The 27,930-nt window shown below is 39.3% G+C and overlaps 1 protein-coding gene across 6 annotated transcripts in view; it reads right to left on the reverse strand.

Moving 5' to 3' along the window:
• Positions 1-710: 710 nt before the first annotated feature.
• UAP1 (UDP-N-acetylglucosamine pyrophosphorylase 1) overlaps positions 711-27,930 on the reverse strand; it is a 37,858-nt gene continuing 10,638 nt past the window's right edge. For 3 of the 6 annotated variants that reach the window (XM_033196038.1, XM_033196035.1, XM_033196033.1), the window contains exons 3-11: positions 22,996-23,200; positions 20,714-20,889; positions 18,863-19,035; positions 12,648-12,841; positions 11,495-11,635; positions 10,027-10,215; positions 7,763-7,813; positions 2,712-2,778; positions 711-1,287 (exon numbers count right to left, since the gene is read on the reverse strand). In XM_033196038.1, the coding sequence (XP_033051929.1) occupies positions 1,195-1,287; positions 2,712-2,778; positions 7,763-7,813; positions 10,027-10,215; positions 11,495-11,635; positions 12,648-12,841; positions 18,863-19,035; positions 20,714-20,889; positions 22,996-23,200 (1,289 nt within the window). In that variant the 3' untranslated portion in view covers positions 711-1,194. The remainder of the gene's footprint in view (positions 1,288-2,711; positions 2,779-7,762; positions 7,814-10,026; positions 10,216-11,494; positions 11,636-12,647; positions 12,842-18,862; positions 19,036-20,713; positions 20,890-22,995; positions 23,201-27,930) is intronic. The other 3 variants (XM_033196036.1, XM_033196032.1, XM_033196037.1) reach the window with 3 other exon arrangements.

Genomic DNA, 27,930 nt, shown 5'->3' on the forward strand with positions numbered 1-27,930 from the left:
CTCTTTTCTAGATATAATTTTCATAATCATTTATCCAGATATTCATTTTTATACTTTTTGTCAATACCTAAATACTATTTAAGATGCATTATAAAGCTCAGTCTTTTCAAACAAACAGCATTTTAGACACACAGAACCCTTACTAATGACCAATGATCTATGGCCCATATTTAAAGAACCACCTTTGTCTTTTTTTTTTAATCCTCCAAAACAATTACAGTAAGAAAAAACTGGAATAGCCTGCCAGAGAAAATTCAGAAACTATATTCTTTTGAATTCCTAAGTGCCACCAGAGCAAACAGAGTAAATGAATAATTGGAAACAAGGTTTCTCAACCTTGACACCATTGACACTTTAGGCCAGATAATTCTTTGTCGTAGGAGACTGTCCTGTGCATTGTAGGATGTTTAGTGACATCCCTAATCCCTATTAGATGCCAGTGGTACCATTTCACCTCCCACTTGTCACAACCAAAAATATCTCCAGACATTGCCAAATAGCCCTTTGGGAGGGGGACAAAATAATCTTTGAATGAGAGCTACTACTGTAAAGTGGTAAGAAGAGAAAGCCCAAAGTTAGACATTCACTGAAAGAAGTTCTATGACTCCGCAGCCTCATTGAATCATCGATTTGTTTTTATGCATTATCTTAAAGTTTCTCCCAAGTTTCACATTTTCTCAATGAAATAATTTCTTCAAGTACAAATGACACTCCAGGGACAAGAAGACACATTTATTTTACCGCCCAATTATTTTCTTAAAAAAGCTTGATGTTTGATAAAATAAAACAAACTTTTAGTACCATAGAAATCTTTCAATATGTACAATGACATATTATTACTATGTACAACTTCAAAAACAAATGCTTCCAGCTCCAAGTAAACTGATGTTGAACATCCTGCCTATACTTCAGCTGTACAAAATTTCCTGGATGGCCAATAGTCTCCTTGGCTTGGAAAAAAATTATATAAATAAGACCTTCAATGAGTTGGGAATCATAAAAATGCTATCTGCAGTTCAGTCATCTGGATCTTGGGAAGTGTGGAAGTGTGCAATAGCTGTAAGAGTTCAACAAGCAAAATAAAACCCTGTGGATATTTAAACTTCCGTTGTCCAAGAGATCTTGTAGGTTCACAGTTGGTCTATCAAAAATAAAAGCTATTCCTATTGTGGCAAACAAAACTTGGTATCTGGTTCAAATACCATTTTTCACCAGCTCATGAACTCCATTCTCATCGATGATTAGAGGTGCATGGAATTCTTTATCTGCCACATAACTTTCTAATCCCTAAAAAGAAGATTGAAATGAAACACAATTAGAAAATCTGCACTTGTCATGCAATGCTGGACTTGCTATAATGATGATTTAAAGCACAAATGCCAAAAAAGGTTGAGATGCAGAATATAAAAGTCAAAATCTATTTAATATACATTTTAGAGTAGACTTAATGACTGACTTGTAAAAGCATAAAACAAAAATATAAAAAGAAAATTACTCTGATTATCATTTCTACAGTTAATAAGATGATAATCATTTTTCCTACAATCATCTCTCACAAAATTAACTTTTTTTTTTTGAGACGGAGGAGTCTCACCCCTCTGCTCACTGCAACCTCCACCTCCCAGGTTCAAGCAATTCTCGTGCCTCAGCCTCCTGAGTAGGTGGGACTACGGGTGCCTGCCACCATACCCATCTAATTTTTTGTATTTTTCAGTAGAGACACGGTTTCATCATGTTGGCCAGGCTGGTCTCGAACTCCTGACCTCAAATGATCTACCTGCCTTGGCCTCCCAAAGTGCTGGGATTACAGGCATGAGCCAGCACAAGTGGCCAATAGAGTTAACTTTCTAAGCAAGAAAGTTGTCTCTAATGCTACAACAAAGCAATACAAAGATCTCCAGGAAAAATATTACATAATTAAAAGAGTAGAGACCTCTAAATCCCCAAGTTTTAAAAGTGACAGTACTAAGTACATGAACAAGTTAGACTCCTTGAAAGAAAAGTTACATTGCATTTTTAAAAAGCCAGATGATTTATCTAAAAAACAAGGGTGATTATATATTTTTCAAAAGCCTACTGCATTTCAATGAGTGGGTGAAATGGACTAGCTATTGTAGATGTCTGTAAATGGCAACTAACTCAACTTATAGAATAGATGCAAAGCCATAACAGGAATTCTCAAAGAGAAGAATTCAGAACAAATGCAGCTTCTCAACTTGTTCCCAGGAAGAGCTCCTCAGGGCAGGACCATCAGAAAATGCTGCATCTTCTCTAAGGGCATCCCTACTTAAACATAAAACAATGCCAGAATTCTACTTTTTAAAAAAGTTTTATTGCTTTTTTGTTTTTTTTTTTTTTTTTAATTTATAAAGACAAGGTCTCACTATATTGCCGAGGCTGGTCTCAAACTCCTGAGCTCAAGCAACCCTCTTGCCTTGGCCTCCCAAAGTACTGGGATTACAGGAGTGAGCCACTGTGCGCAACTTTATTTCATTTTTAATTGACAATCATTGTATATATTTTTGAGACACAATGTGATGATGCAATACATGTATACACTGTAGAATAATCAAATAAGGCCAATTAACATACCTATCACCTCAAATACTTATCCTTTCTTTGTGGTGAGAACATTTAAAATCCACCTTTTCGTTATTTTGAAATATACAAAGCTTTGCAAAAGAATAGAGGAAAAAGTAAAGCAGACTTACTTCTCCAGCATAGGAGATAAGAGGAGAGATTTCACACTGGATTGGTACATCATTGGCATCCTTCAAGCTAAGAAAAAAAACAAGTGTGTATTAAAGATTTTGCTTCCCATGTTACTTGCCGGAGCAAAAGTACAAACCATCAATTTTCCTCTGAGAAGCTTACAGATAACAATTCTTCCAGTTAAACAAATGGAACAGATGCTACCCTGATGATCACTAAATTCCCTGAGGATTAAGTTAATATGAAATTCTCAGGTCAGAAGGACACTATTTGGGGCAAGTGCCAATACTTATGGGTAGCTCTTTACAGCACTTCATAGTTTTTATACACTGTCCCCTTACCTACATTTCATTTTTTACCATTTCCAAGTTTCAATTTGATAAAAAGGCAACTACTTACTAGGTATATACTATATGCCAAGCCCAGTGCTAGGTGCTCTGGAGCCTTCATATTGCATTTTAATTCTCACCACTACCTTGGTACTACTAAGGCTGACAAACATTCTAAAGCTGTACTCTCCAATACAGAAGCCAATAGCCACAAAGGGCTACTTAAACTTAGTTAAAATTTATTTAAAATTTAAAATTCAGTTTCTCGGTCATAATAATCACACTTCAAGTGTTCAGAAGCCATGAATGCCCAATGACTACAAAATTGGACAACAAAGATATGCAACATTTCCTTCACTGCAGAAAGTTCTATCGGACAATTAAATTATTTCCCAGTACATGTTTTTCTGTACATCCCAAATATTCTAGATTAACTGAGCTGATTTATTCAGTATGTTTCAAAGTACTTCTCTGTTACCAAAAGTCCCTTTCTAAAGAGCTAAGGCAGAAGGCACTCAAGCAAAGGCAAGGTCAAAGTCCCTATTTGCTTCATCTAGGTCACAACCTAACATTTATAGCAATGAATTTCTAAGTTATCTAACACAAAAGTCAATAAATAGTCAATGCATTTGCAGTCATCAGACTTCTTTGTTACTTGCCGCTTCAAGAATCTTACCAATAAGACACAGGGCACAAAAATATTAGTCTCTTGTCAAACCATAGCTCTTTCTTTTCTTTCCCTAAGTACATAGTCTCAAACTTTGCTGGAGTGAATAAAAATCAGAGGGCTTCTGAGTTCAGCTACAGGTCAACCTTTCTCTAGCATTCAAAGCACTCTCTATCCTACTTCAACTTACCTATCCTGAGACTTTCCACTCAAATCAGACCAGTCACACTCTTTGGATTATTTCAAGTCATTCTCAATTATGGTCCCATAAAAACCATATTCATCCTCCAAGATTTGGCTCAAGCCCCAATCTTCTCTTGACCACTGCATTTCATAGTAATTGTCTCCATCCATTTATTCATATAAAAAATAAATGTGGCTGGGCGCAGTGGCTCACGCCTGTAATCCTAACACTTTGGGAGGCCAAGGCGGGTAGATCACCTCAGGTCAGGAGTTCAAGACCAGACTGGCCAACATGGTGAAACCCCGTCTCTAGTAAAAATACAAAAAATTAGCTGGGTGTGGAGGCGAGCATCTGTAATCCCAGCTACTCAGGAGGCTAAGGCAGGAGAATCGCTTGAGCCTGGGAGGCGAAGGTTGCAATGAGCTGGGATTGCTCCACTGCACTGCAGCCTGGGCAACTGAGGAAGACACTATCTCAAAAATAATAACAACAATAATAAATAAAAAATAAATGTATTAGACACCTGCTAAGTCACTGCCTCCTAAAGTTATTATTGCTATAGCACACATTTGGCACATAATCACATACTGTCTGAAAATTTACTTAACTTTTATGTATGTGCATCTTGAACATCCCAGTAGGCTGTAAGAAGTGACTTATTTCTCTTGTATAAGATACTTCAGCACCTAGAATACTAATAGCACCTATAAACCTGTGAGCAGGCCTACCAATGCTTGTTGTCTGAACAAATAACACTATGAAAATAGACAGATGACAAACTAATGAAATAAAAAGAGGAGGTATAGTAGGGCACACACCTCTCTACATACGTGCCAAATTCTACCACAAGAGCTCAAGAGGTCTAGTCCAGACCTTCCAGGGCAACTCAAAGTCATACAAAACCAAATGAATTTTGAGTAGGCATGCCAAGGAAAAAATGAGGGCCCACCCATTAGTAAGATGCATATAGCCCAGTCCCACCTAAACCCCTGAAGGATTCAGTGTAGCAGGAACAGCTGGTGGTTGTGAACCCAAGAAACACATATACAGCTGGCCTTAATATATAACTTCCATTCTACCACCACAAAGATACCCCAAGAAACTAAGGAGTCAACTTTAGCAAACAAAACTGGATGCCCTGAAGGAGGGAAAACAGAAGCTACCATCACCAAATGTAAAATCTCAGGATATAGGCAAATTAGCCCAATATACCAACTGCCCCACAATTCTTTAGCCATGCATCCTTTTGGTAGCTAACACTATTCAGTAAGCATTAAGGTGAGAAATAAAAATAATAGTGAGTCAAAACTCAGCATGGCTGTTTCCATTCTTTCAGAATACTCCTAGCTGTTTCTTCCCTCTTTTACATAATATACTTTCTTTTCATCTCTCACTATTACATGATTTTCTTCAGCTGTGTAAGTTCATCCTTTGGTGCTAAGGATTATGCAGGAACTCTTTTTCAGTGCATGCTATCATTTAAAGCCAAACTTTGATTTCACTTTAATTATTCTACAAACGACTAAAATGAAGAAAACTGGGCGATGGGGGGTATTAAATAAAAGAGTAAGAATAATGTTTAAAGCTTTTTGTATCTTAACTAAGATAGCTAGATGCTGTCTTCAGTTATATAATTACGAATCTATTACACTCTTAGGTTAAAAGCTACAGTTCAATGACAAAAAAAATTTAGTCAAAGTTTTATTTTTTAAATATAAAAGCAGTTTGCTTCCATATATTAAAAATGGTGGATGAGACAGAAAGTGACAAAGGGATCTGCATCCCAGTTCTCAAGGCATGAGGGACAATAGCCATCTGTGGCAGCGGTCCCCAACCCCTGGGCCATGGACCGGTACTACTCTGTGGTCTGTTAGGACCTGGGCCACACAGCAGAAGATGAGCAGTGGGCAAGTGAGTAAAGCTTTGTCTGTATTTACACACGCTCCCCACCACTCACATTACTGCCTGAGCTCCATCTCCTGTCAGATCAGTGGCCGCAATAGATTCTCATAAGAATGTGAACACTATTGTGAACTGCCCATGTAAGGGATCTAGGTTGTATGCTCCTCATGAGAATCTAATGCTTGATGATGTCTCCCATCATCCCCAAATGGAACCATTTAGTTGCAGGAAAACAAGCTCAGGGCTCCCACTGATTCTACATTACAGTGAGTTGTATAATTACGTCATTACAATGTAATAATAATAGAAATAAAGTGTACTATAAATGTAACGTGCTTGAATCATCCTGAAACCACCCTCACCATCCCAAGTCCATGGAAAATTTGTCTTCCACAAAGCCAGTCCCTGGTGCCAAAATAGGTTGGGGACCACTGATCTACAGCACCTATAAGAAATTTATCAGATCTTTGAGTCCACTTCCTTGTTTACAGAGTCACATCCCAGAAACATTGACACTCACAGGAATTTGGGCAGAGGAATGGCACAAACAGGAAAAAGCACTTGGGTGACATTGATGTCAGTGCTACTCTATTTCTGAGACAATTTCCATCTCCAGATCTTTTGCCCTACATATATTTCCCAAATTACCTTAAAACCTTTTTTTTTCTTTTTTTTTTTTTTTGAGATGGAGTCTTACTCTGTCACCAAGGCTGGAGTACAATGGTGCAATCTCAGCTCACTGCAACCTCTGCCTCCCAGGTTTAAGTGATTCTCCCGCCTGAGCCTCCTGAGTAGCTAGTTAACAAGCGTGCACCACCACACCAGCTAATTTTTGTTTTTTTTTTTTGTTTTTTTTTTTTTTTTTTTGAGATGGAGTCTTGCTCTGTCGCCCAGGCTGGAGTGCAGTGGCCGGATCTCAGCTCACTGCAAGCTCCGCCTCCCGGGTTCATGCCATTCTCCTGCCTCAGCCTCCTGAGTATCTGGGACTACAGGCGCCCACCGCCACGCCCGGCTAGTTTTTTGTATTTTTTAGTAGAGACGGGGTTTCACCGTGTTAGCCAGGATGGTCTCGATCTCCTGACCTCATGATCCGCCTGTCTCGGCCTCCCAAAGTGCTGGGATTACAGGCTTGAGGCACTGCGCCCGGCCAATTTTTGTATTTTTAGTAGAGATGAGGTTTCACCATGTTTGCCAGGCTGGTCTCCAACTCCTGACCTCAGAAAATCCACCCGCCTTGGCCTCCCAAAGTGCTGGGATTACAGGCGTGAGCCACCACACCCAACCTTAAAAACTTTAACTTTCAAAGTGTAACAATAACACCAAGCTGTCTCTTAAACTATAAAGATAATGGCTTTTCCAAACTCTGTCAGTACCCAGATGGGAGAGGATATGTGTTACTTCTAACTAAAAATGATCTGCCATTAAGATTATAAAGATTCTTTAGAAGCAAGATAGTAACTGACTAAAATTAATGCAGTGACCAAAAAGGAGAGCTATTAGTGTGAGTATAAATCAACAGAACAGTTTTCACCATATCAAGGGCCATCAAACACGACAGGAACAATCAGCTTTTATACTGAGAGCATACACCCAATTCCACAAGACACATCTTCAGAATGGTATTTTTAATCCCATACAAGCTTATGTTAAAGGTGCAAAATGTGTTCTCCCTGACCTGTAACCTGCTCTGGATCTTATCTATCATCTAAAATTTGTCAGTTCCAGTTCTAACACCTGTGGTCAGATTCTTTAGTAAAGCATGCTCCCCATTTCCAGCATGCAACAAGATTCTGAGTTAGTGTTATCCAGAGAGATACCTGCCACCAAGTAAGCAGTGCACCCACACCAAAGCTTCAACCATCCTCCCTCCAGACCCCCAAAAGGCAGAGCACTAAACTACGATGCCAGTTAGTATGGAGGGAAGCACAGCCCCATCACCATGCACTGTAGGCAGGCTGGTATATTTACTTGTGATTGACATCAGCTGTGATGGTCTCTGACTTCCCATTTGTAGCACTGCTTTGTGGGAATAAATAAGCATTAATGGGAATGGAAGCAAATCAAACAGTAACAATGAAATGGAGTTGCAAAATATACTTGATTGACTGGTATGTATTTATGGTAAATCATAAATTTGTCCCAGGAGACCAAAAGGGGGTTAAAAAAAATCAAAATAAAACTCAATGGCCAAAGATGAAACATGAGGACAACGTGACATGCCAAGAGCAAGCTTGTTGATCAATACAGAGCCCAAAAGTGGCCTTGGACTGGGAGATGAAAGCTACCACTGCTGCTTCTTAGAAAACCAGTTATGTACTAGTAAATTCCAATGTGTTCTCTAACATTTTATTATTTTTTCTTGAGATGGAGTCTCACCCTGTCACCCAGGCTGGAGTGCAATGACACAGTCTCAGCTCACTGCAACTTCTCCCTCCTGGGTTCAAGCAATTCTCCTGCCTCAGCCGCCCAAGTAGCTGGGATACAGGCATGTGCTACCATGCCCAGTTAATTTTGTAGATTTAGTAGAGTCAGGGTTTCACCATGTTGGCCAGGCTGGTCTTGAACTTCTGACCTCAGGTAATCACCTGCCTCAGTCTCCCAAAATACTGGGATTACAGGCATGAACCACCGCACCCAGCCCAATATTTTAACATTTATTGAGGCATTCTTGCAGCCAGCCATCTTATCCGTTAGGAATATAAATTAAATGGCAGAATGATTTTTACATAAGTACGGATACACCAGATGATTCAGAAGGGGAAATTCTAGGTGCCAGTGAAGGTTTCATCATAAAATACAAGATTTAGGCTGAGCACAATAGCTCACACCTGTAATCCCAGCACTTTGGGTGGCCGACGCGGGTGTATTGTTTAAGCCCAGGAGGTGAAGTGAGCCGAGATCACGCCACTGCACTCCAGCCTGGCTGACAGAGCAAGACCTTGTCTTAAAAACAAAAGCGACTGGCCAGACATGGCAGCTCACGCCTGTAATCCCAGCACTTTGAGAGGCCAAAGCGGGTGGATCACCTGAGGTCAGGAGTTCGGGACAAGCCTGACCAACATGGTGGAATCCTGTCTCTACTAAAAATACAAAATTAGCCAGGCGTTACGGCAGGCAAGTGTAACCCCAGCTACTTGGGAGGCTGAGGCAGGAGACTCACGTGAACCCAGGAAGCAGAGGTTGCAGTGGGCAGAGATTGTGCCATTGCACTCCAGCCTGGGTGACAAGAGCAAAACTCTGGCTCCAAACAAACAAACAAACAAACAAACAAAAAAACAGATTTAGCTGAAAAGTATTTTATCTTGGATTTAAATTGCTACAATACCTTCTTTTTTTAACTGCTCAAAACCAAGGCCATTTCTAAAGTATCAGTGAATGTAATTGATATTTACTTCTGTTCTAGACATCTTCCTCAGTGATCTGAAAGTGTGACAGTGAAAACTGCCATGGGACTACAATTTGTAGGTAGCCTGGGGTTGGTGGGGCTATGAGTGGGTCTCACAGACAGTACTATTAATGGTAGTGAGGTCGGTTGGGCCCAGTGGCTCACGCCTGTCCCAGCAATTTGGGAGGCCAAGGTGGGCGGATCACAAGGTCTGGAGATCAACAGTACTCTGGCCAACAAGGTCAAAGCCCATCTCTAATAAAAATACAAAAATTAGCTGGGTGTAGTTAGTGGTGTGCACCTGTAGTCCTTGCTACTTGGGAGGCTGAGGTAGGAGAATCGCTTGAACCCGGGAGGTGGAGGTTGCAGTGAGCTGAGATTGCGCCACTGCACTCCAGCCTGGTGACAAACCGATACTCTGTCTCAAAAAAAAAAAAAAAAATAGTAGTGAGGCCACAGATACATGGGCAGCAACAACCAATCCTCTGTGGCTGAAGGACTTGCCCTGGGGTACAGAGTGTTACCAATGGGCTTTAACCAATGGCACACCAAAAAAAAAAATCTTCTGATCGTTATTTAGTAGAAGTCTTTTTGCTGTCATGGTGGCATTGTTTCCAAAAAATAAAAATTAAAGAAAGAGATTTGAAAGACTCCTCTTCACAAGAAAGTAAAACAATCATTCTCTTTGTAATAGGCAAAGCTAGTGTTATTTCACAACAGGAACTGTTCACACATTAACACTTTGTTTTTTAAAAAAAGATCTAGGAATACAGAGAGAGAGAGGAAGTGGTCCAAGAGGAAAAGTCCAAGAAAGCATTTATACAAAAGAGAAAAGATACTGACTTACCGGGGAATTGCTGGAAGGCGAGAGCCATTTTCATCTATGAAGTGGCCCCCTGCATTAAGGACCCAGCAATGATGAAGGGACATCAAAGCATGCCTTGCAGTAGTAGGGTTGTCTTTCCCATTCTGACTGTCAGCATTCTTTAGGGGGGAAAACTCATCTTCCCGTAATACTTCATACACCACAAACTTCCTAGAGCAAAACCATATAAAGACCTCTTTATTATGAAACTGCATACACAGCTTCTAACCCCTTAATATAGCTAAGCCTTTGGTCTTCAACAACAGGCTTTCCTATTCCAATTTGAATGATGAATAAAATACTGCTCATCCTTGGACTAAAGAAAGTTGAAATTTTCTTTCTCAATGCAAAATGAGAAATCATTTCCCCCCTCAACTATAGAACAGTTCATCTTAAGTCAGAAATATTAGGAATCCTAATGTACAAAGATCACATTAGTGCCTGTTCTGGGGAAAAAAAAAAAAAAAAACAGGCAAAAAAGATGATTTAGAAATGGAAAGATTAATTTCATTTTATTTATTTATGGTTTTTTTTTGAGACAGAGTCTCACTCTGTCACCCAGGCTGGACTGCAGTGGCGCAATCTCAGCTCACTGCAACCTCCATCTCCTGGGTTCAAGAGATTCTCTCACCTCAGCCGTCTGAGTAACTGGGACTTCAGGCATGCACCACCATGCCCGGCTAATTTTTGTACTGTTAGTAGAGACAGGGTTTCACCATGTTGCCCAGGCTGGTCTCCAACTCCTTGGCCTCAAGTCATCAACCCGCCTCAGCCTCCCAAACTGCTGGAATTACAGGCATGAGCCACCACACATTAATTTTATACAGATTATTTGTCTTCCTCATTTTTGCACTCATCAAATTCTGAGACAAGCATCTCAACATCAAATGTGATCTTTATAGAAAGCTATATAATCTAAAAACATGTTTACTAAAACATTTATTCACAGGGCAGTAAGAAGATATCCTAAATACAAAACGGGTCAATTCTTTATCTTAACCTTTTCAGTTTCTCATCCAAAATAAACGACTTTAACAACTTTGCAGGAAACCAAGGCAGGGCACAGTGGCTCAAGCCTGTAATCCCAGCACTTTGCGCAACCGAGATGGGACGATCACTTGAGGCCGCGAGTTTGAGACCCGCCTGCTCAACATAGGAAGAACCCATCTCATTTAATAAATACATACATATGGAAAAAAAACTTTATAGGAGCCAGAAACTAGTTGATTAAAAAAAAAAATGTTGTACTCATAGGCAACTCAGACCACACTCCTGGTTTTATTCTAGAGAACCATAATGAATCTAGACTGCATACTCACAATCAAAATGCCATGTGAGATATGTGCTATCAAATGTTTCCTTAGGCATGAAAACAGTTTCATGCCTAACAGAGTGAAAAGCAGCATTTTAAGACATTTATTTAACCTTACTGGTACTATTCAAAGCATACTTTGCAAACTGGAAGATGTCAAAGACAAATTTTTCCATCTTTATTCCATTGGGTTTGTCTGGCTTAACTAAATGTCCTTGGGTATCCACATAAGGAATCTTCTTTTGAGCCACATGGTGCTGCAACTGAGGTTCATAAACACTAAGAAGTAGGAGGAGAAAAGATATAATCATGTTTCAGATTTAAAATGCCAGAAAATCTTATAACACTCAGGAGCAAATGTGTCAACAACCAATACTAAGATTTTCAAAGTGAAGAGCATTTAAGTTTCAGTTCATATTTAAATAGTAAATGAATAGCTTTCCCGAATAATCTATTTCTTAAAAAATCAAATAACGGTCTCCACTAAAACTGTGTACGTGTGCATTAAAACTGTATTCATTACAAATGCCTTAAAACTGTATACATGTACATTAAAAAATGCATTAAGTTACTATGGATGAAACAAAAACACAGCTACAAATGGCATAGAATGGGAAATATTCTGGAACTGGAGTTGATATTCTAAAGTAAGGCGTATTAACTTTTTAAAAAGTAGACAGTCATCTTGAATGTCTAAAAGCTAAGTGAAATTGATAGTGAGAATGTCCTTCATTTAAAACTATGGTGGGATAAAATAGCTCTTATTTTATCCTTTGTAGCACTACCCACTGATTTTCATGCAGATGTCAAGTTCTTTCTTTATTCTTTAGCACACTAGTTTCTAAATGCCAGCTTGGGAATCAGCTGAATTAGAACTCTGAGGACAGCTTCCTAAAAATACAGATGCCCCGAACCCACCTCCTGAAATTCTAATTCAGTTGGGGTAGGGTATCTGTATTTTTAAAAAGCTCACAGTTGTGGTAAAGAAAGTTTCATTTCTTATTCTTTGCTTCAACAGAACCTAGCATATAGTCGGGAGTGGGAAGGTGAGAAGGGAGAAATGCTTTGGCCTCCCATTAATGTGCTGGGGAATGGGCTCCGATGATTCCCACCTTACAATACATCTTACTAAAAACAATCACAACATGAGATACATGTCCATTTGATAAGTGATCCTCGGGAAAGATGAATTCTGTGGGATGTGGATTTGGGGTATCTGCGTCCCTCTCAAGTGTCTTAGTTTCTCATTAACAATAAATATAATTTTAAAAGGCCCCCATCTTGCCCATACTTGACAACATCTCTCAGAAATGGTACAGTGAAGAAATGGTTGGCAATGTTCCCCGCATTGAACAGCAGTCGTCCATCTGAGCTTCGTTTTTGAGCTGTTGCCAGGGAAATCTCACTATATTCTACCACCTGGTAAACTCCATCCACTCGGCAAACCACTCCAACTGGTTCTGTAGGGTTCGTTTTTTCCACCACCTGTCCACCAAAGAAAGACAACAGTAGAGGAAGAAATGGAATTAAATGTTTCTTTGGAGATTTGCCATTGTCAAAGATGATATTTACAACTTTGCTTACACTAAAAGGTATAAAGCCAAGAAGAATCTTTAACTTTAGACAATCAACTATCCATCTTTATATACCTTGACAGGCATTTTTCAACCGGAAATGAGGTACATTATTTCCTTCCTACTTATCACCTAACTAAACCATGGGCTAGAAATTCCATCATATATATATATATATCTAGCACAGAGTAAATCACATTGGACTGGGAATAACTAACGCAGGAGTCAACATTCCCCGTGTATTTTGTACTTTTTGTTTAATTTATCCTTAACCACACTCAATTACTTTGATAATAAACAAAATGAAATTTCTCTGGGATTCACAAGACAAAAGACCTAAGTTAGGCATTTTGTCTCTCATTTTCTATTGGCCAATATTTCATTTGAAAATAGCATTTCTTTAATTTTCATTAGTGAATATGGCATTTTTCTTGTTTTTCAGGGACATGAGTAGCAGGTAAAGGGGTTTAGGGCAGGCAGGTCACTAGCCTCCCACTCCAACTTTAATCAGAAAACCCAACCATATTTATCTGTTTTGTATACTCAATTTTGTTTGAAATAAGTGATTCTATATTTCAAAAAATTAATTTTGAAAACCAGTGATGTGACAATTTATCAAAGGCTCTGGGCTGATGGGGAGCTGAGAAAAGAGGGCATACTAAAATCAGAGGGAAAATGTAAGAATATGTAATTTTTAAAAACCTCACAGGTGATTTTGGTGTGCCACCACACTAATCCCACATATCACTGACTTAAGTGTTTACAAGAAAATTATAAAAGAACTATATACAATGAACTAATATAAAATCAAGGTTCAGATGAGATAAATATCCAACCAAAGAAGCAAACAATAAAAAATATTTGTCAACCTAGGCAACAAAGTGAAACCCTGGTCTCTATTTAAAAAATAAAAAAATTAGCCAGGCGTGGTGGCATGCTGGAGTCTCAGTTACTAGGGAGGCTGAGGCAAGAGGATCACCTGAGTCTGGGGAGGTTGAGGCTACAGTGAATCGTGATTGCACCACTGCACTCCACTCCAGCCTCGGCAACAGAGTAAGACCCTGTCTCAAAAATACATATTTATTTGAAGGTATTGTTTTATTTGTCCTATCCAATTATCAATTCAGCATGCTTCAAAATATGTTTAAAACTCTGTCCCCAATTTGACAAGTCTATCCTAAGTGGACATGAAATTATATTAATAAAGTTAAAACTTTTCTTCAACAACTGATTTCTTAAAATAAATACAGTCAGTAGCAGTCTCGTCCAGAAAACTAAAGGCACTATTGAGAACTTCATTTACACAGCAATTAGAGATATAGGCACTGAGTCTAGCTGGGTGAGGCAGAGCTGCTGGATAAGTAAGCCTGCTGTGTGGTTCAGTTTGCCACCCTGAAAGGAACACAGTTCTTAATGAAAAGAAACTTTCTACCAAGGAATTAGATTAAACTGAAGGGGAACATTATGCAGCAAATCATTTAAATCAATCAGGGGCCTATTTATAATTCTTATCTACCAACTCATCACCACCTCTTACTTCATGTACTTTACCTACAGTGGGTACCTTACTAGGCAGGGAATTTGGGATAGATTCCCCTTATTCTCATTTTTTTTTTTAACACACACAGGTTTATTTTCCAGTCACCGCTATATACGCCTACTCCCAACCAGCCATAAAAATAAAAATATGTATATTCACATTTTACATTTCCCAAAGGTTTACTTCTATGGCAGCTATTAACCTCCAAATATTATAAAAGTCTACATTACAGAAGAAAGTATTTGTAAACTGCATGAAGTGGGAATCAATTTATATTATACAGAAAAGATACAAAGCGTAGACCGGGTGTGGTAGCTCACGCCTGTAATCTCAGCACTTTGGGAAGCTGAGGTGGGTAGATCACCTGAGGTCAGGAGTTCAAGACCAGCCGGGCCAACATGGTGAAACCCCATCTCTACAGAAAATTTAAAACAAAATTAGCCAGGAATAGTGGCAGGCACTGTAATCCCAGCGATTCAGGAGGCTGAGGCAGAAGAATCACTTGAACCTGGGAGGCGGAGATTGCAGTGAGCCAAGATTGCGCCATTGCACTCCAGTTTGGACAAAAAGAGAAAGACTCCATCTCAAAAACAAAACACACACACACAAAGAAAAGATATACAGTATAAACTTAAAAGGTTTACTCATTATTTCATAAGTTTAATCTAGAAAAACAGAGTCCAGGACCGGGCGCAGTGGCTCACGCCTATAATCCCAGCACTCCAGGAGGCCAAGGCAGGTGGATCACTTGAGATCTGGAGTTAAGAGACCAGCCTGGCCAACATGGTAAATTAGCCAGGTGTGGTGGTGCATGCCTGTAATCCCAGCTACTTGGGAGGCTGAACAGGAGGATCACTTGAACCCGGTAGGCAGAGGTTGCAGTGAGCTGAAAGAAAAGCTGAGTACAAAATAACACTTTAACCTCAGAGTTACTATAATTGCTTTACAAAATGATCTTCAATTAACAATGGTTCCTGCCTTTTTAACTTTGCACTGTTGCAAATTACCTCACTGTTTCAGTCTTTTCTCATGTTCCTCACTCCATAAAAAATACTTAATGCACCAAGACAGGGGCCTATTAAAGTACTGTAGGCCAGGCACAATGGCTCACACCTGTAATCCCAGCACTTTGGAAGGCTCAGGCAGGCATATCGCTTGAGCCCAGGATTTCGAGACCAGCCTGGGCAACATAGCAAAACCCCATCTCTACAAAAAAGACAAAAATTAGCCGGGCATGGTGCCGGGTGCCTGTAGTCCCAGCTACTCAGGAGGCTGAGGTGAGAGGATCATCTGAACCCAGGAGGTCGAGGCTCCACTGAAGTCATGATAATGCCACTGCACATCAGCCTGGGTGGCAGAGTGAGACCCTGTCTCAAAATAAATAAATACAATAAAAATAAAGTACTGCAAATAATTCTACTACCACAGTATGAATCATCCCCTAACTTACGTGTTTTAAAACACATATTCTAACGCTTTGATTTTCTTATTTTAAAAGGGCAGGGGAGCAATTACATAAACGGCTTCTAACATTTCTAAAAGATTTTAATATATGCCAGTCTAGTTATATTTTGGTTCCATCTGAATACTTACTTATTCATTCACTGAGTGACTACTACATTACATGCCAGACACAGGACTAAACAGTGAGAGTCTTTGCAAGGAAGATTCAGTCTGGATTTACCCTACAGAGCCCACAGGTAATGGAGAGGAGTGACAACACTTGCATCTTTGCGTGATTAGTGTACTCACAAAAGTTAACACACCAGTTTAAAGATTTTTGAGCTGTCAGCAAAACTTAACTAATCTAAAGAGTATGGTTCTATAATGTCATATAATATAAGACTAGGAAGTTGGGAAACACGAACTCTAATCGTGGCTCTGCTAATGTGATAAAGAATCTTGAGCCTGGGTCTTATAAAGTACTAGAACTCTGGCCGGGTGTGTTGGCTCACGCCTGTAATCCCGGCAAAAGGCCAAAGTGGGCAGATCACCTGAGGTCAGAAGTTCAAGGCCAGCCTGGGCAACATAGCAAAACCCTGTCTCTACTAAAAATACAAAAAGACCCAAAAAAATTAACCAGGCATGGTGGTGCATGCTCGTGGTACCAGCTACTCCAGAGGCTGAGGCAGGAGAATTGCTTGAGCCTGGAGGCAGAAGTTGCAGTGAGCCAAGATCACATCACTGCACTCCAGCCTAGGCAACAGAGCCAGACCCTATCAAATAAATAAATAAACAAACAAACAAAGTACTAGAACTCACGATTCTCATTTCTGAGATCAAACAGGTTGACCAGATGATTTCTGGGGTCCCTTCCAGGTTGAACACTCTCTGATTGCATAAAGTTTAAATTGGTTCTGAAGCTCTTAACAGTAAAATTTTAAGTTTCTATTTTAGAAAAAACGAGTGACACTGGCCGGGCACAGTGGTTCACGCCTGTAATCCCGGCATTTTGGGAGGCCGAGGCAGGTGGATCATGAGGTCAGGCGTTCGAGACCAGCCTGGCCAACATAGTGAAACCCCGTCTTTACTGAAAATACAAAAAAATTAGCTGGGTCTGGTGGTGAGTGCCTATAATCCCAGCTACTCAGGAGGCTGAGGCAGGAGAATTGCTTGAACCTGGGAGGCAGAGGTTGCAGTGAGCTGAGATCATGCCACTGCACTCCAGCCCAGGCGACAGTTCAAGACTCCGTCTCAAAAAAAAAAAAAAAATAGAGTGACACCAAGTGGAAGGCGTGTGCCTATAATCCCAGCTACTGGGGAGGGTGAGGCAGGAGAATCACTTGAACCCAGGAGGTAGAGGTTGCAGTGAGCCGAGATCCTGCCACTGCACTCCAGCCTGGATGACACAGTGAGTCTGTGGCTCGAAAAAAAAAAAAAAAAATAAGGTTCAGATACTCAGAGGGTATACAGAAGTCTTAAATAAATGAACTAAACCAACTCTTATTTTCAGAGTCCAGAGGAGGCTTATTAGGTCCATCAGCTTAATCTCTCAAAACTTGTATCAGTAAATTTAAGATTTCAGCTTCAGATGTGACTTTGCATAAAATTTCTAGATTAACATTGAGAGAAATCACTTCTTTGGCAGATCTTCTTTTTAAATACAGATATTTCAAAATACTTTGAAATCTAATTTGTTTTTGTCAGAAGTCTATACAGTTACTGCTTTTGGTAGAAAGGTCTTCCCTTTGCACCACAATTGTAAAATTATTCTAATTTTCTTCTAATACCTTTCTGGCTTCATTTTAAAATACTTAACTGTAATTCACCTAAAGTTAATATTTATATGAACTTTGACAGAGAGATCTTACTTTATTGTTAGCCAGTTATTTCATTCATTTCCTCCACTGATTTGAAATACCATATTTTATAAAATGTGTTCTTATACATACACAGATGTGTTTCTGACTGACCTACATTATTTTCATTAATCTGTCATTCTATTTTGGTTCTAGTACCACACTCTTTTAATTTACAATTCCTTTTAATGCTTGATAGATTGTCTTTGGCCCCCTTTCCTCGCTTATCTTCATCCTTTTTCAACATTTTCCTGGCCACCTTTACATGTTTATTCTAAACTTTGCAATCATTCTGTCAAGTGTCCCCAAAATAGTCTCACTGTGATTTTGACTGGATTGTATTACACTGTTTTTGATGAGAATGGATACCTTTACAGACTTCTAGTAATGTTTATATCAATATTTTTAAGTCTTACAAAGTGTTTTTAAAGGTTTGCATGTTTGCTATTTTATTTCTAGCTATAATACATATTTTTTTGCTACCATAAAGACATATCATCTATACAACTAAAAGCATGTTGAAAAGTACAATGCCAAGAACAGAATCATTACATATCGTTACAAACCTCCCTCCAACTTAGTACCAGTCTGTGTGTGGTCATTCAAGAAAGTATTTATCTCTTTAATTGTCCTTATGCCCAACTTACCTATTTCCAAATTATTCGAAAGAACATCATGATACCTTGTCACGTCACCTGACTTAGGAAGTCTAAATCTGTTATTTCTACCACATTTTCCTTTCCTACTCCACTAACTTTGTCACAGGAAAAAAGCTGGGTTAATCTGATTGAACACAATTTGGTATTAATGAATCCAACCCAGGTCTAGTGATGACCACTTTCCCAAGTACTTACAAATCCTCCTCACATACTTTAAACTCTTACCTGTGATTGATAAGTATACAACATTACTTCTAGAATCAAGTCTTGCCAATTTAAGGAAAAAAGTAGGTGTGGGACCGTTTAGTTACCTTAGAGAGATAAATGGTTCTAAAATATTCAAATCACCCTAATAAACTTGGTTTGAATTCTGGAATGCATATATAACAGAGAAAGACCATCAAAAGCCTCACTATAGTTGAGAAAGGCATTACCTTTGCTCCACAGTCTGCTCCTTTCTGAATGCAAAATCCAATGAACCGTGGGTCTGCCACTTTTACTAATATGTTGTCAACACAATAGACATGAATGCTCCAAATGCCCCTTTGCTCCATATCCTCCACAATATTCTGGGCTGCAAGTGCCCGATAAAGACCACCATTCCCATCTGAAAAACAAAATAGCTCATTAGTAGCACATCAAAATCCATTATAAAGGCAACACAAAGATTGTTTCCAAACTAGGGTCAAGATCCCTAAAAACCAAAATTCGCTTTACAAAGGCAAGAAAAGTGAATATCCATAAGGAAGGAATCAGGTGTCAAAAAATTAAACTATAGGATTTTGAAGGTTACTTAGCATTAAGTATCCAGAGAATAACACTATCAATGTAAGATCAGGCAACCCCAAAAACCGTATCTTTCTTTTTAACTCAGCCCCTTTTAGTAATATATTATATGATATAAAATCCTTTATCAGGCAATGATTATTTCATATCAAGCTTTATTAACATTTGTATGATATAAGTTAGCTCTGTATTTATAACTCTGACGCTAACAATTTCACCCATGTCAAAAATAAAAATATGTAAGTATTTTATATCAAATCGTGTTAAAAAAAAATAGACTGATATGAAGGCCTAAGGTGATTTAAACTAGATATAAATAAAGCCCCTTGTTTCTCCATCTATTTATAATGTTGCTTTAATGTACTTTGTCCAATAACAACCTTAGCCATAGCTTAAGTGATGAAAAATTAGACAATTTCACAAAATACAGCTAAGAATAGTAACTCTTCCATTAACCAAAAGAATTAAGATGAAATAAAAGCCTACATCTAGAAAGCACCACTGTTAATACCATTAATTTCTTTTCAGCCTTTCCTCCAAGTACAGATTCACATAAATATAAATCTGTCAGTAGGTCTATTTTTATAGATTGACGTTGTACTCAAGGTCACTGAATGTGGCTACACGGGCAATACACTGTCCCATTCTAGTAGGTCCCATTAACAAACCACGATGTGCATGCACTATCTGGAACTGTGCAAAGCAGTGGCCCTAATCATAGACTGTATGTAGTTTTTCATTTTGCATTCCCTTACTTAACCTACTGAAATAATGTTTATCATTTAATGCCACCAATTATTTTAATGCTATTTAAGAATTAATGCTATTTATAAACTTAATTTAGCCTCTCATTTATTACATAGCGTATGGTTTCAAGTTTTTACTATAATAAATAATGTAGCCACGAACATTGCAGTATATAGAAAATATTTGCTATATGGCTGGGCACGGTGGCTCACACCTGTAATCAATCCCAAAGTGAGGCCAAGGCAGGTAGATTACTTGAGGTCAGGAGACCAGCCTAGCCAACATGGCGAAACTCCATCTCTACAAAAAAGTACAAAAAATTAGCCAGGCATGGTGGCGCGTGCCTGTAATCCCAGCTACTCAGTAGACTGAGGCAGGAGAATCACTTGAACCCAGTAGGCGGAGATTGCAGTGAGCGGAGATTGCACTACTGCACTCCAGCCTGGGCAACAGAGTGAGAGTCTGTCTCAAAAATTTAAAAAATAAAAAATAAAATAAAATACTTATTATAGAGAATGAATACCCTGAATGTTCCTCAAGTTGCTCCATCACAGAGCAGACATCAACAAGTATAAAAGTGTATCCATTCCACCAACGGGCATTTTCATCTTTTTAAATTATTTCCAAGCTGCAAAAAACACATACATATTAATGTTTAAATACTCAAATCACCATGTTAAAAAGCAAATCAACATTTGATGATTTAGGTTGTTAGCCTTTCTAGTCACCATTAAATAAGGATGATTACAAACCTGGAGCCATAGAAACTTTGTTCTTCTCTTCCAAAATAATTTTCCCATCAAAACTCATGGCGGGGAGCATTCCTTGCTGAAAAAAGATTACATTCTCTTTTTTTAAACCAAAGTACTTGTGCTTGGTGAAGAACTCCTTTGTAGATTCCATTGTTCTGCCACTGGTCATTATATACCTTACAAGAGAAAATTAGATCTTCTAAGCAATCGTGCTAGGTGGGCTAGGGCAAAATAAAGTTTTGTCTATTTCCTAAGCTAAAGATATCTTTGAAAGTACTTGCTTATTATTTTGACTTCCTTCATATTTTTCTTGGGTAAGACACATTCATTAGCTGTTTCCCAAGGGAAATTTCTTTCAGTAATGTCATCACCTCTTAGGTATGAAATAAATATACTTAACAATATTAAACATACTAAACATAACTCCTTCCAGAGAACCTATAAAATGGCTTAAGGAAACATTTTGGAACTCTGTGAAAGTGTATTTTAAATTTGAAAAGCCTATTCTGAATAAATAGGAAGAAAAGGGTAACTGTAATACAGTTTAATGATCTCTTGGGGTTCCTTTTATTGAAATTTGAAATGCAATCTGGGCTCTGCTAACCCTCCATTTAAAAATCATAAAAGTATAATTATACTTTCTGTTGTCACAAAAAGTCAACCCATGCTAGTGTGGATAAGAAGAAAATTATACCTAAAACTATAATTAGTGACTGTGGTAGCTTTTGCCCTTACTAGAATGTAAACTACATATAAGAAGGGATTTTTGCCTGTTTTGCTTACTGATTTATCCTCAACACCTAGAAACAGACACTCAATTAATATTTGTTAAACGAATAAACAAAATGGTATAATTTCATACCACAGGAGATATCTGTCTGTTTAACAAATTATCCTGGATATTTTGAACTTTAGGTATAAAAGGTTTGGATATATTTAGAAGACAACAAAAGAAGTGGCTAAACTTCTCTGCATAAGAACAGAAATTCTGAGTTGTGAGGAGATGGAAGAAAGAAAGAGAAGAAAATTCAACATGATAGTAGGAGGCCAGGGCTGTAAGCAGAATGCTGGCCACTTAGAACACAGATGTTCCTCCAAATTCCCCACAGGAATCAAGATGAACCAAATAGTTCACAGCAGGCCAGTACGCGTGGTAAGAAGAGCTAGAAAAGCTAGGAAAATTACAAAAAGCAGATTTTTAAAGGCATCAGAGAGCTTCAGAGGCAAAACAGATTGGAACTGTAAGTCCAGAGACAGAATCTTTCAAAAGGGAACTGAGGCCTTGTCCTGAGGGCATCTGCTGATTTGGGGTACAGGCTAGTGGTGAATATGGCTTGGACCAAAGGCTGCTGCTGGGGGACAGAAACTAGTGGAGCTTTTGTTGATCACACGGGATTGAAATAACAAGATAGGGACTTGGGGGGCCTCAAACACACAGCTGATTTTCCCCTCAAAACACGCTAATTTCCAAAACTGCTCGGGCAAAGAGATTAAAGAGCTGAACCAAAAACTTGTAAAAAGCAGAGCAGGATCTTCTGTAATCTCTTGGTACTTAGGAAACTGACACTGGCTGGACACAATGGCTCACACCTGTAATCCCAGCATTTTGGGAGGTCGAAGCAGGCAGATCGCTTGAGCTCAGGAATTTGAGACCAGCCTAGGTAACAAGTGAAACCCTGTCTCTACAAAAAATACAAAAAAAAAATAGCCAGGCACAGTGGCTCATGCCTATAACCTTAGCACTTTGGGAGGCTGAGGTGGGCAGATCATGAGGTCAGGAGTTCAAAACCCGCCTGACCAACAAGGTGAAACTCCATCTCTACTAAAAATACAGAAATTAGCCAGGTGTGGTGGCAGGCGCCTGTAATGCCAGCTACTCAGGAGGCTGAGGCAGGAGAACCGCTTGAACCCGGGAGGCAGAGGACGCAGTCAGCCAAACCTGGTGTGTGTGTGGAAGAGGTGCGCGTGGGTGTGGGACAGCTAAATAACCTGGTACTTGAAAATAAGGGTTTCTAGATGCAGAGAGCTCACTGAGTACTTTAAGGTACTCAGTTAGGAATGTAAAAGTTGGTGGTGAGTGCGTATTGCTTATTAAGTCAATAGTGGTCATCTACCAAGCAATAATTATATATTACTTTTAACATATATAGTAAATTACACCTCCCAAGAAAATCTTCAGTAACAAGAAATATGTCTGCGAGTGAATAAAGTGTATATATGCATTCTGAATATTATAAAACAATATATGTTCGGACACACTCCAATAATGAGACGTATCTTACCATGGAATAATGCATTTGTTGCCATAATATTTTTCAGCAACCTGTTGTAGCTTCAGGATACGCTCTGCTTGAATCTGAAAAAGTGTCTTACAGGATGGCAAACCAACATCATACATTCCCTTAGGATATGCAACGCCGAGTCTTGTCCCCTGCCCACCAGCTAGAAGAAGAACTGCTACTTTATTCTGAGAAATCTGGAAAAGTCCTAGAAAAGAAAACACTTGTATCACAAAACCTCTACAATTCAACACTTTAGTATTAAATATACATAGGTAGCAGCAAAGATTCATCAAAAGGGGAAGTAAGGCTATACAGCTGCCTTGTCCTGAGGTCATTTGCTGATTTGGGGTACAGGCTAGTGGTGGAGAATGTGGCTTGGACCAAAGGCTGCTTGCTGTTTTATTGATCACATGGGACTGAAATAACAAGATAGGGGCTTATCAACGTAAGGCACAGACAGCACAGAATCTACATAGAATCGTGGATGACTACCTTGCTAATAAAAACTTTTCTATTATTAAAACAATTAAATTTACATAACCCAACAGAACACCAAACGATGAACGATGTATTTTAATGAACTAAATATTTTTGCTGATAATGTCAGGAGGTAAGAAGCAAGAGATATTATAAAGGTTTCGCAAAAATTTGATGACTGATTGACGTGGCAAGTCAAGAAAAGATAAAATAAAGAAAATACGAAAGTTTCAGGATGAATGATGACACTATCAAATTACCTCCAGCCTATAATAAATAATCAATGAGCACGCAAATATAGCAGGTAAGCTATATAAAGAAAATAAATCTTCAGTTAGGAAAGCAGTAAAGTATAATGGGTGAGAACTCAGGCTCTGAAGTTAGGATTTCTGGTTTGAAACCCAACTCAACAGAATGAGCCTGGGGTATCACCTGCAATGGGCATCAGAAGTCTTTGTAGGGTGATGGAAATATGCTTATGTTGATTGGGATGGTAGTTATATGGGTATATATTTGTTAAAACATAAAATTGGCTGGGCACAGTGGCTCACCCCAGCACTTTGGGAGGCCGCGGCAGGTGGATCACCTGAGGTCAGGAGTTCGAGAGAAGCCTGGCCAACATGGCGAAACCTGTCTCTAATAAAAATACAAAAATTAGCCGGGCATGGTGGTACACACTTGTAGGCTGAAACAGGAGAACTGCTCGAACCCAGAAGGCGGAGGGTGCACTGAGCTGAGATCATGCCACTCCTCTCCAGCCTGGGTGACAGAGCGAGACTCAAAAAAAACACAAAAACATAAAACTACGAGACAGGCAGATCACGTGAAGCCAGGAGTTCAAGACTAGACCAGGATGGCCAACATGGCGAAGCCCCATCTCTACTAAAAATACAAAAATTAGCCAGGTGGTGCATGCCTGTAATCCCAGCTACTCAGGAGGCTGAGGCATGAGAATTGCTTGAACCTAGGAGACAGAGGTTGCAGTGAACCAAGACTGCGCCACTGCACTCCAGCCTGGGTGACAGTAAGACTCTGTCTCAAAAACAAAACCAAACCAAAAGGTAAAATCAGTGTATTTTATTACATGTAAATATATATTAATTTATTAAAATGCCTTTTGTAGGCCAGGCACAGTGGCTCACGCCTGTAATCCCAGCACTTTGGGAGGCCTAGGTGGGAGGATTACCTGAGGTCAGGAGTTCGAGACCAGCCTAACCAACATGGTGAAACCCCATCTCTACTAAAAATACAAAAATTAGCTAGGCACAGTGGCAGGCACCTGTAATCCCACCTACTCAGGAGGCTGAGGCAGGAAAATCACTTGAATCCGGGAGGCAGAAGTTGCAGAGAGCCGAGATCATGCCACTGCACTCCAGCCTGGGCAACAAAGTGGGACTCTGTCTCAAAAATAAATAAATAAATAAAATGTCTTTTTAAAAAATGGGCCATCTATACCAGCTCAGAAGAATATAAGACTCAGACTATCTTCACTACTGATTTATTTCTTTAGTCTGGAAGCCTGTCAATTTTTGCCAGTAGAATATTCGGCAATAAGTAGTCATCAAGCATAATGTTTGAATAAAAATGTTATTCTTCAAACCAAAATAAATTCAAGATGACTTGAGATCCAAATGCAAATAAATGTAACTATAAAAACTACAAAGGAGCTCTCAGTCTGAATTAAAAAAAAAAAAAAAATCTTGCCATAATCCATTCCTAAGACCGATCTCATCATTCAAAAGTGGACAGTCTCAGTACCACAAGGCACAGTAGTTTGTGAGAAGAGGCTATGTGGAAACTGGGTTTCTGGCAAGCTAGAAAAACTATAAAATTAAAGCCATGGTAAACAGTTTTGTTCTTGTTTTCTGAGTTTCATACTTTCATTAGAATTCTTAGAAATTTTGTGAACAAACCTGGCCACTGCCCACAATTGTACGCTAAGTCAGAGGATGCAGTCAGTGACGGCAACTATCAATTATTATTTTAAAATCCTTAGGTAATGTTTATTTCATTTACCAACTTTGCGCTTTATTTGTTTTTGACATATTGGGTTTTCTTAAAGCTAATACATTAGTAGGTCAACAACATAAAGAAAACTAAACCCGGCCGGGTACAGTGGCTCACACCTGCAATCTCAACACTTTGGAAGGCCAAAGTGGGTGAATCAGCTGAGGTCAGGAGCTTAAGACCAGCCTGGCCAACATGGTGAAACCCCATCTCTACTAAAAATACAAAAATTAGCTGGGTGTGGTGGTGCATGCCTGTAATCCCAGCTGCTCGGGAGGCTGAGGCAGACGAATTGCTTGAACCCGGGAGGCAGAGGCTGCAGTGAGCCGAGATCGTGCCACTGCACTCCAACTTGCGCAACACAGTGAGACTCCATCAAAAAAAAAAATAAAGAAAAATAAACCCATTATAAATTTAGAGCCAGTTCTGATTCTATTTTTCCTTCATTAGTAAGTATAGTCCAAGAACATTATTCAGCAATCATTCCAGCTATTTTTTCTTCTTTTTTTGGAGACAAAGTCTCACACTGTCACCCAGGCTGGAGTGCAGTGGCACAACCTTGGCTTACTGCAACCTCCACCTCCTGGGTTCAAGTGATCCACCCACCTCAGCCTCCCATGTAGCTGAGACTACAGGTGCACACCAACACACTTAGCTAATTTTTGTATTTTTAGTAGAGACAGAGGTCTCACCATGTTGCCCACGCTGGTCTCGAACTCCTGGGCTCAAGCGATCTGCCCACCTCAGCCTCCCAAAGTGCTGGGACTACAGGCATGAGCCACCCTGCCCAGCCTATTCCAGCTATTTTTTCAATTTAAAAACCCAAAAGCACATTATATATTTTCATAAATTTCACCTTCGATATGAAGCTGACCTTAGCTACCTGAGAGTTAAATCTTCTTTCTTCCTTCCCTAAAACCAGAATTGTCCTCGTTAACTCCATAGTATTTAATTGTACCTCATCAGAGTTTGAAAACAAGAACATAAAATCAGGTGTACCAAAATAGAACCCAAAATAGTAACTATAATCTAAGAGGCAGGTTCTGTGTAATTTTCACCACTTTAGAGATAATAAACTCAGAAAAGTTAAGAGTCTCGCCCAGGGTCACATAGCCAGTAATTGTGAATCAGGATTAGGACCTGACTCCAGGGCGTCTTCAGCACCATACCACCCTGCCACCAGAGGTTATGCTGCCTTTTTTCTTAGCCTGTCTTACCCACCATCCTAAATGAAAAAACTGTTGAGCAAGAAGAGCCAACATTCTCCAAAACTTCCCAAACACTGAAATTCTTAACAGTCATTCTGAGTTTGTATTTGTCTTAAGCAAGACCCATAACCATTATATAATAAAAACTGAGATGAAGAAATGTAAAGGGAACAGGGAACATTTTAAGACATTTGAAAACTGTTCTGTATTTGGTTATTCCCTGAATTATATCAAATAAACTATGGTTTCTAGAAAATAAATTTAATTCTGCTGTCACCTACAAAACATTGTTTTTTTTTGTTTTGTTTTGTTTTTGTTTTTTTTTTTTTTGAGACGGAGTCTGGCTCTGTCGCCCAGGCTGGAGTGCAGTGGCCGGATCTCAGCTCACTGCAAGCTGCGCCTCCCGGGCTTACGCCATTCTCCTGCCTCAGCCTCCCGAGTAGCTGGGACTACAGGCGCCCGCCACCTCGCCCAGCTAGTTTTTTGTATTTTTTAGTAGAGACGGGGTTTCACCATGTTAGCCAGAACGGTTTCGATCTCCTGACCTCGTGATCCGCCCGTCTCGGCCTCCCAAAGTGCTGGGATTACAGGCTTGAGCCACCGCACCCGGCCCAAAACATTGTTTTAAAGTACAAGTCCACAATCTCTTACTTAAACCCATGGGTCAGATTTGTTTCAGAACACAGAACTCTTCAAAATGTATAAAAAGACTATAGTACATGTATAATATGCTATAATAATATATGTCCCCAGCAGATCTGAAACAGCATCCTATAATCACATTAAGTGGGATAAATAAAGTTGACAAACAGCCTCATGTCTATTCAGGTCAGGTTTTGTATCATTTTAGAAATGCAGATAAAGATCTGCTGTCTGGACACTTGCATATAATCCAAGGTGTTAGAATAAAAAATATTTCTGAACATCTTCAAAAGAAATGCCTGATACCTATATTTTGGACACAGAGATCTCTGTTCTTTTTATATAGTACATTTCCTTCATATGGTACATGTGTTTCAAGTTGTTTTACTCTTAACATGGTGCTAGCCTTCTTCCTGACTTCTTACTTTCACTCCCAGTCCCAGGTAAGTTATTTCCCTCAGCTAACTGACCTGAAAAAGGTAAAAGCTACACTCCCAGACCCAGTTCCAGGTCTCAGCTCCTGCTGACCTGATGGCATTCAACATCAATTCTGTGCTTTCTATAGGTCTAATCAGGTTCAAAATAGTCCTGTATAAACTTT

This window comes from Trachypithecus francoisi, unplaced genomic scaffold, assembly GCF_009764315.1.
Source record: "Trachypithecus francoisi isolate TF-2019V2 unplaced genomic scaffold, Tfra_2.0 Lachesis_group5, whole genome shotgun sequence".
NCBI lineage: Eukaryota > Metazoa > Chordata > Mammalia > Primates > Cercopithecidae > Trachypithecus > Trachypithecus francoisi.